The 17,436-nt window shown below is 45.7% G+C and overlaps 2 protein-coding genes across 2 annotated transcripts in view; both read left to right on the top strand.

Annotated features, from left to right (window-relative positions):
- Positions 1–17,436, top strand: part of LOC140895267 (uncharacterized) — a 154,900-nt gene that overhangs the window by 112,497 nt on the left and 24,967 nt on the right. The window contains exons 4-7 of the mRNA XM_073304714.1: positions 11,266–11,386; positions 12,772–12,783; positions 15,425–15,543; positions 16,165–16,367. Coding sequence (XP_073160815.1) covers positions 11,266–11,386; positions 12,772–12,783; positions 15,425–15,543; positions 16,165–16,367 — 455 coding nt within the window. The remainder of the gene's footprint in view (positions 1–11,265; positions 11,387–12,771; positions 12,784–15,424; positions 15,544–16,164; positions 16,368–17,436) is intronic.
- Positions 4,476–8,012, top strand: LOC140895915 (uncharacterized). Its single transcript, XM_073306820.1, has 2 exons — positions 4,476–6,834; positions 7,944–8,012. The coding sequence occupies exon 1, from the start codon at positions 4,626–4,628 to the stop codon at positions 6,300–6,302; it is 1,677 nt and encodes a 558-aa protein (XP_073162921.1). The 5' UTR covers positions 4,476–4,625; the 3' UTR covers positions 6,303–6,834; positions 7,944–8,012.

Raw genomic sequence — 17,436 nt, 5'->3', positions numbered from 1 at the left:
TTATTGTTTAATAGTGTAATTAATCATGATTAATTTTTTTAATTGCTTGACAGTCCTAAAATAAATATTTGTGTGTGTGTATGTATGTGTACACACACACACTAAATATTTCCCTCTCATACTGTTTAAATAGGTAAATAAAATGATGAGTTCACACTATTGTGGCTCTTTTGGGTAATGTTGATGGCTAATTTGTCTCTGGAAGCACTGAGGTCCGAGTATCACTGCTACAGAATTTAAAAGTATGTAATTATAGCATTAAACTGCACTTCACTTGCTGTACATTTTGCCAGATTCATCATTTTCCTGTGCAAAGTGAGTGTGCATGCTTTGCACTGGTGGAAATGACCTAGGTCAGGTGTAGGGCACCAGCAAAGCAGCTCTGTTAAGTAAAGCAGAGTAATAATGAACATTTGCTGGTGTGTTTGTAGCCCAGCTAAGTGGGCTTCAGGGTGAACTCAGCCATCCCCAGAATTGCAGTTAAGGAAGGGGGGATAACTCAGTGGCTTGAGCATTGGCCTGCTAAACCCAGTGTTGTGACAGCCCTAAAATAAATATTTTTATGTATATATGTGTGTATATGTATGTATGTGTATCCTTGAGGGGGCCATTTAGGGATCTGGGGCAAAAATTGGGGATTGGCCCTGCTTTGAGCAGGGGGTTGGACTACATGACCTCCTGAGGTCCCTCCCTATGATTCTAAGGCAGCATTTCAAATCCAAATGCAGATGTGTTACCTTCATACTTACAGAGTGAAATCCTGGCTCATTGAAGTCAGTAGCAAAACTCCCATTGACTTCAATGGGGCCAGGATTTCCCCCAGGGCATTATTTGAGAAAAACAACATGCTTATGTCATTAAAGATGGTGTTGTAATACATATGCATAAAGGGACAGAAATAAAGGTGTACAATGAAGCCTTCAAGTTAGCAATTGTATGGAGTATACATGTATATTCTCTTTACACAATTCCTTCTTCTGAAAAATCTATTTTGTTTCCTGCCACAATGTAGTTATAAAAGCACTATCCAAAGGTAACATATTTTTTCCCCGTGTCGGTTTCTGAAATAAGCCGTCTGCTTCATCTCAGCTGGAAAAAAGCAACAACCTCAGTCAGATTTTTTTCTTTTTTTCTGTAGTTTGTGAAATGCCAGCTCCGATCTTAGTGCCTATTATGTTTCCCAACATAAACAGAGGTAGACAAATACATTGTTTGTTTGTTAGCAATTCTCTTTCTCATCCACACACATACAATCCCAAAAACCAATTGTTTGGGGTCAAACCAAACCCAACATTGTTCAAATTTGTCAGGAAATCAATTAAAAAAAATATTGTGGGTGAAAATAAATATTTCATTTGACAAAATAAAAATGTTTTGTTTGGATTCCAACCATTTACAACATTTTTATCATGTTTTTGAATGAAAATTAAAGGACCTTTTGAACCAAAAAGTTGAAACCTTTTTGTTCAGAAAATGTTGAAACAAAACATTCCATTTTTTCAGAACTTAAGTGTTTTTTCAACTGAATTAATGTGTTGAAATCAACATAAATTCACAGAATGTTTCCATGTTGCCATATCTGCATTTTTCTCTGGAAAAAGTTATTTAAATTGCAAAAAATTTCACCAGCTCTGAACATAACTTGCTTTTCCCCTCCCCAGAAGCAAACGATTTTTATTGACTATTCTTAGCAGTAGGTGCAGTGTATTAACACCCTACCTCACTTCATTTTATTCTCCAAAGCGTTTCCTTCCTTGATTGGCATTTATGTCAAAAATAGCTATCAGATATCAGTATGTAGTACTTCAGGGGTTGAAGAATGGCACGCTCCTACTTATTCTCTGCCCCATCTCTTGTCACTATCGTTTAGCATGATTAGGTTCTGTTTACAGTAAATCCATTTTCTTCCCATTCTGTTTGTTTCCAAGTTTGCCACTGCATCATGCTTTGAATGCTAAAGACATAGTAGCAAGTATAAAGGATTTTTAATTTGAGTTCCTATACAACCAGGGAGAAAAGTGAGGTCATCTTAGGTTTAATTAACTTGTCCCACATTTTGTAAGACAGCTGAAGGGTCTTTAAATACAAGCCAGCAAGCCAAAACACTGGATACACTGCATACATGAAGCCTGGTAAATATTGTGAGGTGCTTAGATACTACAGTAATGTGACTATATAAGTAGCTAAGATGTGATGGTCAGCATAGTTTTAAGTCTCTTTAAGTCCCAGCATAGTTTTAGTCCCTTTCCTAGCCCCAAACAGGGCAACTCTGAAAAGACCTCAGACCATGTTGAGGCTGTTAATATCAACAGTGGGGCATTCCCTGTACTCCAGCTGGTGCCCTCTTTCCCCAAAAACCCGTCCCATGGATTGGTGTGTGGGAAGGGACAAGAATCTCCTTGCCAGCCCCTGAAGACCGAGGGGTTAGGAGGTACAGGCCAGCCAGTTATCCCCTAAAAGGGGGAGGGCACAGGAGATCATTTTTTTGTCCCCTCTATCCCCAATCCAAGGAGACACACAAGGAGATCAATCGTGTGGCCAGAATTTGAGGAAGGCCCCTGACCCTGCATCTGTCAAATGGGAGCTGCTTTGGGGAAAGGATGGTCCAAGACTGGCCTTACGAGAGTTTTGAACGCCACCCCCAGCAATTTCAAATTGTTCCCTCTTGTACTTTCTCATTTGGCTCTGAACGTTTAGCACAGCCCCTCACCATACTGTTGGGGACACTGGGGCATGGCCACTAGGTAACTCGAGGGGATGGAAGACCACGAGTGTCGATGAAGCCCCCTCGCACTAGGCCCCGGTGTCCTTGCCCCCCCCCCCCTCCTGCCTGGAGGCACTCGCAGCAGCTCTGCGTACTAGGCCCAAGTGTCCTTGGCCCTCCTGCCTGGAGGCACACACAGCAGTTATGCTGAGAATCTGCAACAGTATGTTGCAGAGTCAGACTGCCTGAAACTAAGCAAGGCCAAACAGGGGAGATATGGAAGAACAATGCTGAATAAAGCAGCTTTATGTATAGTTTAACAAATGATACAGAGAATCAGGGAACTAGCTGGGAACTGGATTGGCTGGCTATATGGATACTTGGGGCAGCTTGCTATTGGATAAGTATGCTGAGAAAAAGGATGTATAAAAGCCTGTGTAACTTCCTGCTCTGTTGTGCAGGATTTGAGATTTTATTCTCCCTGTACCTTTTTGCAGCTGCAAATAAACTTTTCTGCTTCTCCACCCCGTTGTGATTATTGGGTGTAGCACACCGGGTAACGAACCACTCAAGCTGTTGTTCAGCCTCTCGGCACTGGGTGCCGGCAACAGCTTTTGGCGTCCCTGGGTGGGCGACGAGGCTGCAATTTAGCCTTGCCCAGACCCCTCCTGGAGGTCGAGGATTGCGGCGAGAACCGACGCCCAGCGCGCACCGGTGAGTTCATCGGGGGCCTCGGAGGAGACGCGATTTGATCGACCCCAGAGGGCACAATGGTGCAACGCACTCATATAGTGGAGAAGCTGTTGTGGACGGCGGTGAAGAACCGGTCCCTTAGACATGGGGGAGGAGCAGCTGCAGGCCACGGTGAAGAACCGGTTCCTTGGATAAGGTAGGATCCTTTTAAAATCCGGATTATATGCTCTGTTGGAACCTGGGGACGCCCAGAGTTACCCTGTAGGTATGGGACAGGGACAGAGCTCAGAGGTTAGGGCACAGTGTACGCCCCTAGAGTGCATTCTAGCAAACTGGAAGGTATTTGGTGCGGATCCAATGACTAAGAGCCAATTAAAACGATTCTGTACAGTTGACTGGCCTCAATATCAACTAGAGGACCAGGAGTGGTGGCCACCAGGAGGGTCAATTAATTACAACACGATCCTTCAGTTACTCCTGTTCTGTCAGAGAACAAGGAAATGGAATGAACATATGTATGCGCATTTGTTTCTGACTTTATGTACTCGACCAGATATTTTACAGCGCTGTAATCTGACTCCGACTGGTTCGGTAGTAGCTAATGTTAGTCCCCAGACCCCCACCTCCACTGTAATGGCAGAGCCGATGTCCCCTTCGGCCCCCACACCCCCACCTTATAAGGGTAGGATGCCTCGGGTTACAGAGATTGCCCCCTCGGTGGGACTCTATCCTTTGCTTACCGAGACTGTTGTGGCTTGCCCAGGGGCAGATGGACGTCAGGCTACCACTATGCAAGTTTACACCCATGTGCCATTCAATCCAATAGACTTAGCAGCTTTTAAAACACAGGCTGGGGAATTCTCAACGAACCCAAACAGGTTTATTTCAGTCTTTGAGGGGTGCCTCAGTAGTCACAAGCCGATTGAGACGACTGTAATATCCTCCTGAGAACCCTGTTGTCTGAGGTGGAGAGGGATCAGGTTACAGCTACGGCAAGGGGAGCGTCAGCTTTCAAGTGAAAGAAAGGAAGCTATCTGTCAAGTTCCTACCCCAAGTAACCGTAAGCGGCTCAGGGCATTTCTGGGTATGGCAGGCTTTTGCAGGATATGGATCCCAGAGTTTGGACTGTGGGCTAAATCCCTGTACGACTGTGTAAAAGGAGTGGATCTACCCCTTCTATTGGACCCCAGAGGCTGATAGGGCATTTAAAATCCTGAAAAGAAAATTGATGGAAGCCCCAGCTCTGGACCTGCCGGATCTCTCTAAGCCGTTTCAGTTGTATGTACATGAACGAAGGGGGGTGGCCCTAGGAGTGCTCACACAGCTGTTAGGAGCATGGAGACGTCCCGTGACTTATTTTTCTAAGCAATTGGATCAGGTTGCAAAGGGTTGGCCGGCATGTTTACGGGCGGTCGCAGCTACTGCCCTATTGCTTGAGGAAGCCGAGAAGCTAACATTGGGAGGGGTTATGCAAATCTATACTCCCCATATGGTCCGAGCCTTATTGGATGCAAAGGGAGGGCTTTGGCTCACCCAGGCTCGGATTGCTCGGTACCAGGCTAAGCTGTTAGAGAACTCTGAAGTCACCCTACAGCCTTGCCCCTCCCTTAACCCAGCCACTCTCTTGCCAGAAACAGAGAAACAAAAACATGACTGTTTAGAAATCATAGATGTCCAGTACTCCAGCCGTCCGGATTTAAAGGATGCACCCCTCCCAAATGCAGATTATGAGTGGTACACTGATGGTAGCAGTACTGTAATAAATGGGAAAAGGAGGGCGGGTTATGCTGTTGTGACCCTCCATGACACTGTGGAAGCTGAAGATTTGCCTGCTGGGACCTCTGCCCAGCTTGCTGAACTAATAGCCCTGACCCGTGCACTTGAACTGTCAAAAGGAAAGCGGGTCAACATTTTTACTGATTCAAAGTATGCTTTTGGTGTGCTGCATGCTCATGCTGGCCTATGGAAGCAAAGGGGAATGCTGACAGCCCAAGGCTCCCCAGTCAAGTACGGGCCCCAAATCCTCCAGCTCCTAGAAGCTGTACAACTCCCCTCGGAAGTGGCGGTGGTACACTGTAAAGCCCATCAAAGGGAGGATCAAGATGTGGCCAGAGGTAACGCCCGGGCAGGTAGAGAGGCTAAGCATGCTGCCACCCTGCCATCCCCTCAGGCTGAGAACGCCCATATGCATGCCCTTATCCCATCAGTAGGGGAGCTTCCAACCCCTCAGTACTCTGGGGAGGAGAGACAGCTAACTGACAAACTCAGTCTCCGGGAAAAGGAGGGATGGCTCCATTCCCCGGAAGGGAAGGTCCTCTTACCAAAGGGCCTAATCCGGCCAGTGCTGCAGAAACTACATCAAACCACTCATGCTGGCAGGGAAGCACTTATCCAGCTAATGGGAAAATACTTTATCACTTCCGGACTCCGACCCCTGGCTGCCCAGGTACAAGCGGACTGCTTAGTCTGCCAAAAGAATAACCCCCGACCGGGACATCCTGTGCCACCAGCTGCCCTAGAACCCACTCCGGGCCCCGGACAAGTGTGGCAAATAGACTTTACTGAGTTTCCCCAGACCCAAGGGTTCAAATATCTCCTTGTTATAGTGGATCGGTTCAGCGGATGGCCAGAAGCCTTCCCCTGCCGTAACTGCACTGCCAGAACAGTGGCCCTCAAGTTTGTTAAGGAGCTCATTCCTCGCTTTGGACTCCCCCTGTGGATGAAATCTGACAACGGGACACATTTCACGTCAAAAATCATTCAAAGCATCTCACATGCCTTACGGATCCCCTGGAAACTCCATACGCCCTGGAGACCGCAAGCCAGTGGGGTAGTGGAGCGTACCAATCAGACCCTTAAACGGCATCTCTCAAAAGTGCCAAGAAGCCTCACTGCGATGGCCTGATGCTTTGCCCCTCGTCCTACTCCGTATCCGCGTTCTCCCAAAGGGTAGATTAGGGCTCAGTCCCTTTGAAATTATGTTTGGAAGGGCATGGCCCATGAATGGCACCCCGGTTCTGTCAGGGGAATGGGAGTTGGGTAATGTTTTTTTGTCACAGTATATGTGTTCCCTGTCTGCTGTTCTCTTGTCTCTTCACAGGTATACCAAGGATTCCCAGCCTCTCCCCTTGGACTCTCCCGTTCACTCCTTACAGCCCGGTGACTCTGTGCTTGTTCGCATCTGGAAAGACGAGCCTCTCCAGGAAAAGTGGAAAGGACCCTATACCGTCCTGCTGATCTCCCATACAGCGGCAAAGATCGAGGGACACAAGAACTGGATCCATCACTCTCGTCTGAAGGCAGTACCTGCCCCCTCGTCAGCAGAACAGTGGACCGTCCAACCTGCTGACTCCTCATCTAGTGACGATCTCGGGCTAAAGCTACTGTTTAAAAGACACAAATAGCGGGCACCTTAATGCTAAAATGGGCCCACCCAGGTACTGGAGACCCTGGGTTGGGAAGACTCTGGTAATAATTAATTGGGTAACATTGTTATTCTCTGTATTGGTATTTCCAAACTGTGCATATTGGGAGCATAACTCCTTTGTTTTGCTTGCGCACCATGTTGCTACTTTAACAAACCAGACTGATTGCTGGGTATGTGCTCCGACTCCACTGTCCCCAAAACGGGAATGCCCCTTGACATGCTGCCCTTGACCCTAGCAGAATTAGCCACCACCAAAGAGCAGGAAAGAACGAACTCGCCGTTCTGGAATAAGACCTCTTTACAGCAGGCCACCTATCAGGACCAGGAGTATTCAGTTGCAGTACTCACTGAGGGAGTGTTATGTTTTACCCGAAACCAATCTGATCACTATGGGCGTCCTGTGGGAAAAAGCTCCTGTGTTATTACACAGTGGGCTGATGGGTATTGGATAAAGACCAACAGGGGAGGCCAACAGTGTGGGTGTAATGGTTCCTCCCCTTTTAGGGAAACACAAATAATCTTACCACAAAAAAGGGGTTTGGAAATGTAACTTGCCGTCAAGTTAACATCTCCAATGTAGCAAGCCCAAGTGAGAAAACTCAGAGCCAAGGCTGTTGAGTGTTCTCAAAGGGGGGAGTTGTTGGGGACACTGGGGCATGGCCACTAGGTAACTCGAGGGGATGGAAGACCACGAGTGTCGATGAAGCCCCCTCGCACTAGGCCCCGGTGTCCTTGCCCCCCCCCCTGCCTGGAGGCACTTGCAGCAGCTCTGCGTACTAGGCCCAAGTGTCCTTGGCCCTCCTGCCTGGAGGCACACACAGCAGTTATGCTGAGAATCTGCAACAGTATGTTGCAGAGTCAGACTGCCTGAAACTAAGCAAGGCCAAACAGGGGAGATATGGAAGAACAATGCTGAATAAAGCAGCTTTATGTATAGTTTAACAAATGATACAGAGAATCAGGGAACTAGCTGGGAACTGGATTGGCTGGCTATATGGATACTTGGGGCAGCTTGCTATTGGATAAGTATGCTGAGAAAAAGGATGTATAAAAGCCTGTGTAACTTCCTGCTCTGTTGTGCAGGATTTGAGATTTTATTCTCCCTGTACCTTTTTCCAGCTGCAAATAAACTTTTCTGCTTCTCCACCCCGTTGTGATTATTGGGTGTAGCACACCGGGTAACGAACCACTCAAGCTGTTGTTCAGCCTCTCGGCACTGGGTGCCGGCAACAATACAACCAGCATACGGGTCATTTTAAAATTTTTAAACATGTCTGTCTTGCCTTTTGATGGAGGGAACAACTCCAAACCAGTTGGGGTGTGCTGCTCCGTTAGCCCATGCATATGGAATCCTTCATACATGTTATGAAGTGGGTTCTAGCCCACAAAAGCTTATGCCCAAATAAATTTGTTAGTCTCTAAGGTGCCACAAGGACTCCTCGTTTTTTTTTCACATAGCAGAGTCTGGAACAGAATCCTGGATCTTAACACTCCTGACCCTGGGAGAGTCTCAACCTGAAAAGGCACTTGGTGGCCTATGCTAATAGGTAGTTTTAAAGATTGCTGTGTAAAGTTTTTGCACAGCACATGGCCTGGGAAGATACTATGGACCAATCGTTGAACATGGTGCCAGGAGGGAAATCAGGTAGTGTTTGGAATGTTTATATTTATTTTTCTGTTGCTATCCTTTGGCTTTCAGCTGAAACTGTTAATTCTTTGATGCTGAATTAAAAAGTAACCCTAAAAGCCACCCAAACTGAACTTCATGAATGCCCTCCACCATGGCCTAAGCAGTGGGAGAAGGGGAGAGATTCATTAAATGGAAGAGTCTGTTTGATTTCCAGGAGGCGTGGGAGGAAATCCTCAGGCACCCTGGTTTGAAAGTCGTTTTATATTTTGCATAGCCTGATGGATTGATTCAGTCCACATGTCCCTTGTACGAGGTCCAGGAGACTGTTTTCTCCTTTCTGGTGGGAATGCTTCCCAGCCAGGTGGCCTCTGGCTTTGAATGCCACAGTAATACAAGTCATAAGATTATAGTCCCACTTTCAGAGCCTTCATGTCTTAACAACCATGTAAAAGAAGCGGTGAGAGATAAAAAGGCATCTTTTAAAAAGTGGAAGTCAAATCCTAGTGAGGTAAATAGAAAGGAGCATAAACACTGCCAAATTAAGTGTAAAAATGTAATAAGAAAAGCCAAAAAGGAATCTGAAGAACAGCTAGCCAAAAACTCAAAAGGTAATAACAAAATGTTTTTTTAAGTACATCAGAAGCAGGAAGTCTGCTAAACAACGAGTGGGGCATCTGGACAATCGAGATACAAAAGGAGCACTTAAAGATGATAAAGTCATTGTGGAGAAACTAAATGGATTCTTTGCTTCAGTCTTCACAGCTGAGGATATTAGGGAGATTCCCAAACCTGAGCTGTCCTTTGTAGGTGACAAATCTGAGGAATTGTCACAGATTGAAGTGTCATTAGAGGAGGTTTTGGAATTAATTGATAAACTTAACAGTAACAAGTAACCGGGACCAGATGGCATTCACCCAAGAGTTCTGAAAGAACTCAAATGTGAAATTGCGGAACTATTAACTGGTTTGTAACCTGTCCTTTAAATCAACTACTGTACCCAATGACTGGAAGATAGCTAATGTAACGCCAATATTTAAAAAGGGCTCGAGAGGTGATCCTGGCAATTAAAATGATCAGTACCAGGCAAATTAGCTGAAGCAACAGTAAAGAATAAAATTGTCAGACACATAAAAGAACAAAAATTGTTGGGCAAAAGTCAACATGATTTCTTTAAAGGGAAATCGTGTCTTACTAATCTGTTAGAGTTCCTTGAAGGGGTCAACAAACATGTGGACAAGGGGGATCCAGTGGACATAGTGTAATTAGATTTCCAGAAAGCCTTTGACACAGTCCCTTACCAAAGGCTCTTACGTAAATTAAGTGGTCATGGGATAAGAGGGAAGATCCTTTCATGGATTGAGAACTGGTTAAAAGACAGGGAACAAAGGAATAAATGGTAAATTTTCAGAATGGAGGGGGGTAACTAGTGGTGTTCCCCAAGGGTCAGTCCTAGGACCAATCCTATTCAACTTATTCATTAATGATCTGGAGAAAGGGGTAAACAGTGAGGTGGCAAAGTTTGCAGATGATGCTAAACTTCTCAAGATAGTTAAGACCAAAGCAGACCGTGAAGAACTTCAAAAAGATCTCACAAAACTAAGTGATTGGGCAACAAAATGGCAAATGAAATTTAATGTGGATAAATGTAAAGTAATGCACATTGGAAAAAATAACCCCAACTATACATACAATATGATGGGGGCTGATTTAGCTACAACTAATCAGGAAAGAGATCTTGGAGTCATGGTGGATAGTTCTCTGAAGATGTCCACGCAATGTGCAGCGGCAGTCAAAAAAGCAAACAGGATGTTAGGAATCATTTAAAAAAGGATAGAGAATAAGATGGAGAATATCTTATTGCCCTTATATAAATACATGAATACTTAGAAGTAAATACAAGAAGTAAATCTTGAATACTGTGTACAGATGTGGTCTCCTCATCTCAAAAAAGATATACTGGCATTAGAAAAGGGCAACTAAAATGATTAGGGGGTTGGAACGAGTCCCATATGAGGAGAGATTAAAGAGGCTAGGACTTTTCATCTTGGAAAAGAGGAGATTAAGGGGGGATATGATAGAGGTACATAAAATCATGAGTGGTGAGGAGAAAGTGAATAAGGAAACGTTATTTCCTTGTTCCCACAATATAAGAATTAGGGGCCACCAAATGAAATTAGTGGGCAGCAGGTTTAAAACAAATAAAAGGAAGTTCTTACACAGCGTACAGTCAACCTGTGGAACTCATTACCTGAGGAGGTTGTGAAGGCTATGACTATAACAGGGTTTAAAAGAGAACTGGATAAATTCATGGAGGTTAAGTCCATTAATGGCTATTAGCCAGGATGGGTTAGGAATGGTGTCCCTAGCCTCTGTTTGTCAGAGGATGGAGATGGATGGCAGGAGAGAGCACTTGATCATTACCTGTAAGGTTCACTCCCTCTGGGGCATCTGGCATTGGCCACTGTCGGCAGACCGGATACTGGGCTGGATGGACGTTTGGTCTGACCCAGTATGGCCATTCTTATGTTCTTATTCTCCAGCTAGTCTGAATGACTCGAACATGTGGCTGATTTAACCACTTTGCTATGCACTTGTCTCAGTGGCAGTTGTCAAAGGGTCTGCCAGCTACGCTTAGTCAGTTTGGCAGTGCTGAGGAAGCCAGACCATGCACAGGTGTTGAGCCACAGACAGGGGATACGGGCTGCAGAGCAGTGCTGCTGCGATGAATTAGTTGTGCCTTTCAGTTCTTGCTCCATGTGGCTCCCAGCTGAATGGGTGTTCAATGGTGCATTCCCTTTGATTTCTTTTCAGTCAGACATCTACCAGAGTGTACTGGAGCTGATCCACACGGACGATCGAGCCATGTTCCAATGCCAGCTGCATTGGTCCTTAAACCCACCTCCATACAAAGAACTGGAGCAGGGCACAGATGGTGAGTGACCAGGGCTGAGGGAACACAAGACTGTTTGTGCAGTGAGATCCATCTTCATGACTACTGCTGCCTGAATGAGCTCTACGGGAAAAGCCCTATGGAGACTGACAAGCCCGAAGCGCTGAGACGTGCTAAAGCAAACAAAGGGCTGTAAAGCACAATGGGAATTGTAATCCCACTGGGAATCCTATCCTTACATTAGAGCCCAGCTCACGAAAGCCAGGTGGTGGGGGAAGGCAATGTAATTTGTGGCTGCTTTGTGCTGGATGCTGTTCTGTTGTTCTAAGTGGAAGAATCAAAGCTGTTTTGATGGGCAATGGAGAGCCAGACCAGTTAGAAAGGCCAAGGAATGGAGGAACCAGAAAACTCACCCCAGTGTGTCTAAGCTGTGTCTACCAGCTTATTTAAAATGGAAAAAAACCTCTCTCTAGAGAGAGTGCCAAACCCACTCTTCCCTTCTCAAGGTGGTACAGGGTTTCCATTCATGGCCTCCCACAGAATGGGAAGCTATACCTCCACATATGGCTCTGAGAAGAGAGGGGCAAGAGCCAAGATATAATATCTGCTTGGCTCCATGCCAGACCCACTGCCCATCAGAGTCAATGGGAGTTTCTATCCCAAGAAAACCTTGAAAAAATCATGTGGCTGCAGCACCTAGATCTGATGCATAATATTGACTTTCCATCAGCATGAAGGTGGTACTGCTGCCACCCAGAACTTCTCATGGCCTTTCCCAGCCCACCCCCATACACAGCGCAGATCCCTGTGAGCCAAAGGAGCCATTGCACAGCTCCACCTCTGGCAGCTCCCACAGGGAACAGCCACTGCGGCACCGAATTATAGGTTTAAGGCCAGAAGGGAGCACTATCTAGTGTGACTTCCCAATGTGGGTATACAGACACGCGCCAACTCTGTTGGAGATGGCACGCTAAAAATAGCAGTGTGGCCATGGTGGCACGGGCAATGGCTCGTGCGTACCACCTGAGTACAAACCTACCCCACCCTGGGTACATATTAGGTGACTATACACCCTTGGAAGCACCCTTCCAGCTGGGGTGTAGACATGCCCTAAGACAGTAGAAAAGGCTAGCTGATGTAGCCATACTGGTATAACTATATTGACAAATCCTTCTCGTGTAGATGCAGCTTATACCATCCAAAAGAGTGCTTTTGCTGGTATAGTTTTTACTGTATTTACACCAGGACTTTTGTCAATGTAGATATGTCATAAAAAAATCACCTGCTAACCCTGATTACTGTACTGACAAATATCTAGTGCTAGCCTGGCCTTACTCTGCGTTTCCGATGCTTGTGTAGATCAAGACCGTGAGAGAATTTACTCCAGGGGTCTTTTTAGAATTGAGGCTCTCTTTATTAACAAAAAGGAGAGAACAACAGTGACTATGTGTTCTCCCTCATTGGCATCGCTCTGTTAATATGTGGTATATGCCTGCGAGGCAGGAATTGCTCCCTGTCTGCCTTTAAAGCCATGTTTATTACAACACTGATGAATTAGTGTCTAAATACTCTTTGAGATGCCTGCTAAAAATGCTTGCAGCACTAGCACTGGGACTGACTTTAATCATGTATGTTTGGCCATATTTTTTTTGAAATAGGGAAAAATTATCACTCCATATGCTAATATCTCTCATCTCTCATATCTCTCATCCATATGCTAATCTCTTCTGACAGATTTCACCGCCTAATTTAAAGCTTCTGGATTCACATAAGCAAATAAGCAGTCCACTGGATGTCTAGAGCTGATGTAAGAAAAAACAAGTCTCTTGCCTTCATTGGCTGGCATCCACCTACCCTAGCTTAGATCATAGCCTGTAGGCCCCTGTCAAGGTTCCTTCCCCACTCTGAGCTCTACGGTACAGATGTGGGGACCTGCATGAAAGACCCCCTAAGCTTATTCTTACCAGCTTAGGTTAAAAACTTCCCCAAGGTACAAACTTTTGCCTTGTCCTTGAACAGTATGCTGCCACCACCAAGCATTTTAAACAAAGAACAGGGAAAGAGCCCACTCTTCCCTCAAAATATCCCCCCCCCCAAGCCCTACACCCCTTTTCCTGGGGAAGGCTTGACAATCCTCACCAATTGGTACAGGTGAACACCAAACCCTTGGATCTTAAGAACAATGAAAAATCAATCAGGTTCTTAAAAGAAGAATTTTATTTAAAGAAAAGGTAAAAGAATCACCTCTGTAAAATCACGATGGTAAATACTTTACAGGGTAATCAGATTCAAAACATAGAGAATCCCTCTAGGCAAAACCTTAAGTTACAAAAAGACACAAAAACAGGAAGACACATTCCCTCCAGCACAGCTTATTTTACAAGCCATTAAACAAAAGAACATCTAACGCATTTTCTAGCTAAATTACTTACTAACTTTACAGGAGTTGTAAGGCTGCATTCCTGATCTGTTCCCAGCAAAAGCATCACACAGACAGACCAACCCCTTTGTTCCCTCTGCCCTCCAGATCTGAAAGAATCTTGTCCCCTCATTTGCCATTTTGGGTCAGGTGCCAGCAGGGTTACCTTAGCTTAACCCTTTACAGGTGAAAGGATTTTGCCTCTGGCCAGGAGGGATTTTATAGCACTGTATACAGAAAGGTGGTTATTCTTCCCTTTATATTTATGACAGGGGCTGTCATAAATATAAAGGGAAGGGTAAACCCCTTTAAAATCCCTCCTGGCCAGAGGAAAAATCCTCTCACCTGTAAAGGGTTAAGAAGCTAAAGGTAACCTCGCTGGCACCTGACCAAAATGACCAATGAGGAGACAAGATACTTTCAAAAGCTGGGAGGAGGGAGAGAAACAAAGGGTCTATGTCTGTCGATATGCTGCTTTTGCCGGGGATAGACCAGGAATGGAGTCTTAGAACTTTAGTAAGTAATCTAGCTAGGTATGTGTTAGATTATGATTTCTTTAAATGGCTGAGAAAAGAATTGTGCTGAATAGAATGACTATTTCTGTCTGTGTCTTTTTTTTGTAACTTAAGGTTTTGCCTAGAGGAATTCTCTATGTTTTGAATCTAATTACCCTGTAAGGTATCTACCATCCTGATTTTACAGGGGTGATTCCTTTACTTCTATTTACTTCTATTTAAAAGTCTTCTTGTCAGAAAACTGAATGCTTTTCATTGCTCTCAGATCCAAGGGTTTGGGTCTGTGGTCGCCTACGCAAATTGGTGAGGATTTTTACCAAACCTTTCCCAGGAAGTGGGGTGCAAGGGTTGGGAGGATTTTGGGGGGAAAGACGTGTCCAAACTACGTTTCCCAGTAAACCCAGTTAGAGTTTGGTGGTGGCAGTGGATATTCCAAGGACAAAGGATAAAATTAATTTGTACCTTTGGGGAAGTTTTAACCTAAGCTGAAAAAAGTAAGCTTAGGAGGTTTTCATGCAGGTCCCCACATCTGTACCCTAGAATTCAGAGTGGGGGAGGAACCTTGACAGCCCCCATCCTGCAAAGACTTACGCACGTGCATGCTGACTTCAGTGGTCACAAACAGTATATAAAGCTAAGCAGGTGTCTCAGTCTTTGGAGAATCAGAGTCTTAGGGTGCATCTGTGCATACGCATGATATATTATTCACAGGCATGAAATTTTAAAAGGGCTGAATTAGTTTTCAATGTAATCAATTTCAGCACCTTATTCTATTCTGGGTGGAGACAATGCCTGGCAAGCTTGATTCCAGATCATCCCTTTAAAGCCAAGTGACAGACCCCAGAAAAGAAGCACTTGTGCTGGGAATGCCAACAGACCCTCACACAGTGCTATAATTAGAGGTCTGCTCAGCTTCCAATGTGCTCGTGTGTCTTCTGAGAAGACGAATGGGAGCTCTGCACATGTATGGAGGGGAGAACCAGCTCCAAGAGGCTCGTGCATTCCAAACAGCATTACCCAAGCCTTTCCTCCATGCCTGGTGGACATTAAGGACTCAGCATAACAGGAATGTTCTGAAGCGGTTTCAAACCAGATGAATACATCCTCTCTTGTTTTGGTTTGGTTTCTCAGCCATGCCTCATGTAGGCAGCAGCACCACCACCATGGATGACCCCCAGCACCTGCCACCTGAGAATTCCTCTTTCTTAGAAAGAAGCTTCATCTGTCACTTCCATTGCTTGTTGGACAACTCCTCAGGATTCCTGGTAATCCACACAGCAAGGCATTTGGGCTCAGATCCCCAGAGAGATTTAGGCACCTACCTGTCGATGGGAGTTAGGTGCTTAAATGCCTTTGAGGATCTAGGTCTTGCTTCCCTGCTGCACTTGCCCCATGACAGCCACACCTCAGGGAACAGACTCTGAGCCTAGCTTCTGCTATGGGGTGGTGCAAACCTGACCAGAGATGATGGGAGTTGATGGGGAAAGGAATATTTCACTCCATGCCACTCTGTGGGGAGTCCACAGAGCTCTGCCAGGCTCTGAGCTTCCTCTGGACAGTTGGGGTTTTGGGATGATATACTAGAGAGGAAGGATGGCCTGGTGGCTAAGGCCCTGCCCTGGAACTCAGAAGAACCATGTTCAACTCTCTGTGTGCCCTGGGGCAAGTCTCACTGTGCCTCTGTTTCTCATGTGCCCAATAGGTATAATGGAGGGATGATGAAACAGGGATAATTTTCCCCAGCTCACGGGGGATATATTCAGTAATGTCTGTGTGGTGCCCATATACTACAGTGGTGAGGAGTTGAATGGAGAGATTCTGATATGAATGATCCATGTCACTAGTGTATATGTTTGTCATCCCCACTTTTTCCTTCTTCCCCAAAGGACTTGAATTTCCATGGCCGTTTGAAATTCCTCCCTGGGCAGCAAAAGAGAACAGAAGATGGGACCCTCGGGCCTCCACAGCTGGCTCTGTTTGCCATCGCAACTCCACTCCAACCGCTTTCTATCCTGGAGCTTCAAACCAAGACCTTCATCTTCCAAACAAAACACAAGCTGGACTTTATCCCCATGGCCTGTGATTCAAGGTATGGCACAGAATAGGGGCCGAGATGCCACTTGCTCACAGCTCTTGTTAAGTTTGCTGAGGATATAGGCAGGCATCATGCTACAGCAGATGTGAAATGCGAAACAAGAGCCACTAGTACTGCTGTTGTAGAAATAGAAAAAACAGTAGATTGTAACCCTGGCCAAATGCTGGATTAAGTGAATAGAGAAAAAAAATCTTCTATGAAAACTTTTTCCGTTGCATTACAAATAACCAGCATTAAACATAAATACATTCAAAGGGACATCATCAGGTTAAAACCCACTCTGTCTCAAAACATATTTCCAGCTAGTGGTATACGCTGGGATTATCACAGCAGCATAAAGGATTTAGGTACCTGTCCGTGGGCCAGCTGCCTCCTAAGTGCTCCCTCATGGTACGTGGTCATCCCTGCTTCAGTTTCCTTTTTCTTCAGTTCTGGGCCAATAACTCAAACTATCAGAAAAACTCTACTCAAGTTCAGCAGTTCTCCCTAGACTCCCAAAACAGAGTTCTCAAATCTTCCACATGTTCCCACTCCTTGTCTTTCCCACCAGGGCCTCCCAGACCTTCCCTGCCTCAAGTCTTTTCTTTAAAGACTCTGGGTCCCCTCCCAAAGCCTGCTCATGCTCAGCAGCCTCTGTAGTCTTTGCCATTTCCCACTGTAGTCTCTCAGTTCCCACCTGCTACTCCTGGGTTTCCTGCTGGAGCCTATTTACACCCCACAGCCATTCCTTGCCTTGGCAGGCTAAAATCTCTCCCTCCAGCCTCACTCTTGTTATTTCCCTCCCTGACTGAGCAAGCTAAGCAAGCATGCGGACATGGAACCCCCTGCTTCCTGCTGCTCCTTATAGAAGAATCAACTCCTCCAAACCCTGCTGGTTCTACTAATGAAACCCCATGCCGCATCCCAGGTGTGAAAGGCAGGGCTAGCTGGATGGGCCTGGCCAGCTCCAGACCTCTGGCAGTTAAAGGGGCTGGCCACCCCGTTACAGTGCCCAGCTCCCACTGAAATGCAGTGGGAGTTGGGCAGCTAACTTGGGCTCCTTTGAAAATGACAGTCATGGTTA

The sequence above is a fragment of the Lepidochelys kempii genome, chromosome 11 (genome assembly GCF_965140265.1).
Source record: "Lepidochelys kempii isolate rLepKem1 chromosome 11, rLepKem1.hap2, whole genome shotgun sequence".
Taxonomy (NCBI): domain Eukaryota; kingdom Metazoa; phylum Chordata; order Testudines; family Cheloniidae; genus Lepidochelys; species Lepidochelys kempii.
The sequence above is the reverse complement of the archived record's forward strand: the minus strand, read 5'-3'. Positions and strand labels throughout refer to the sequence as shown.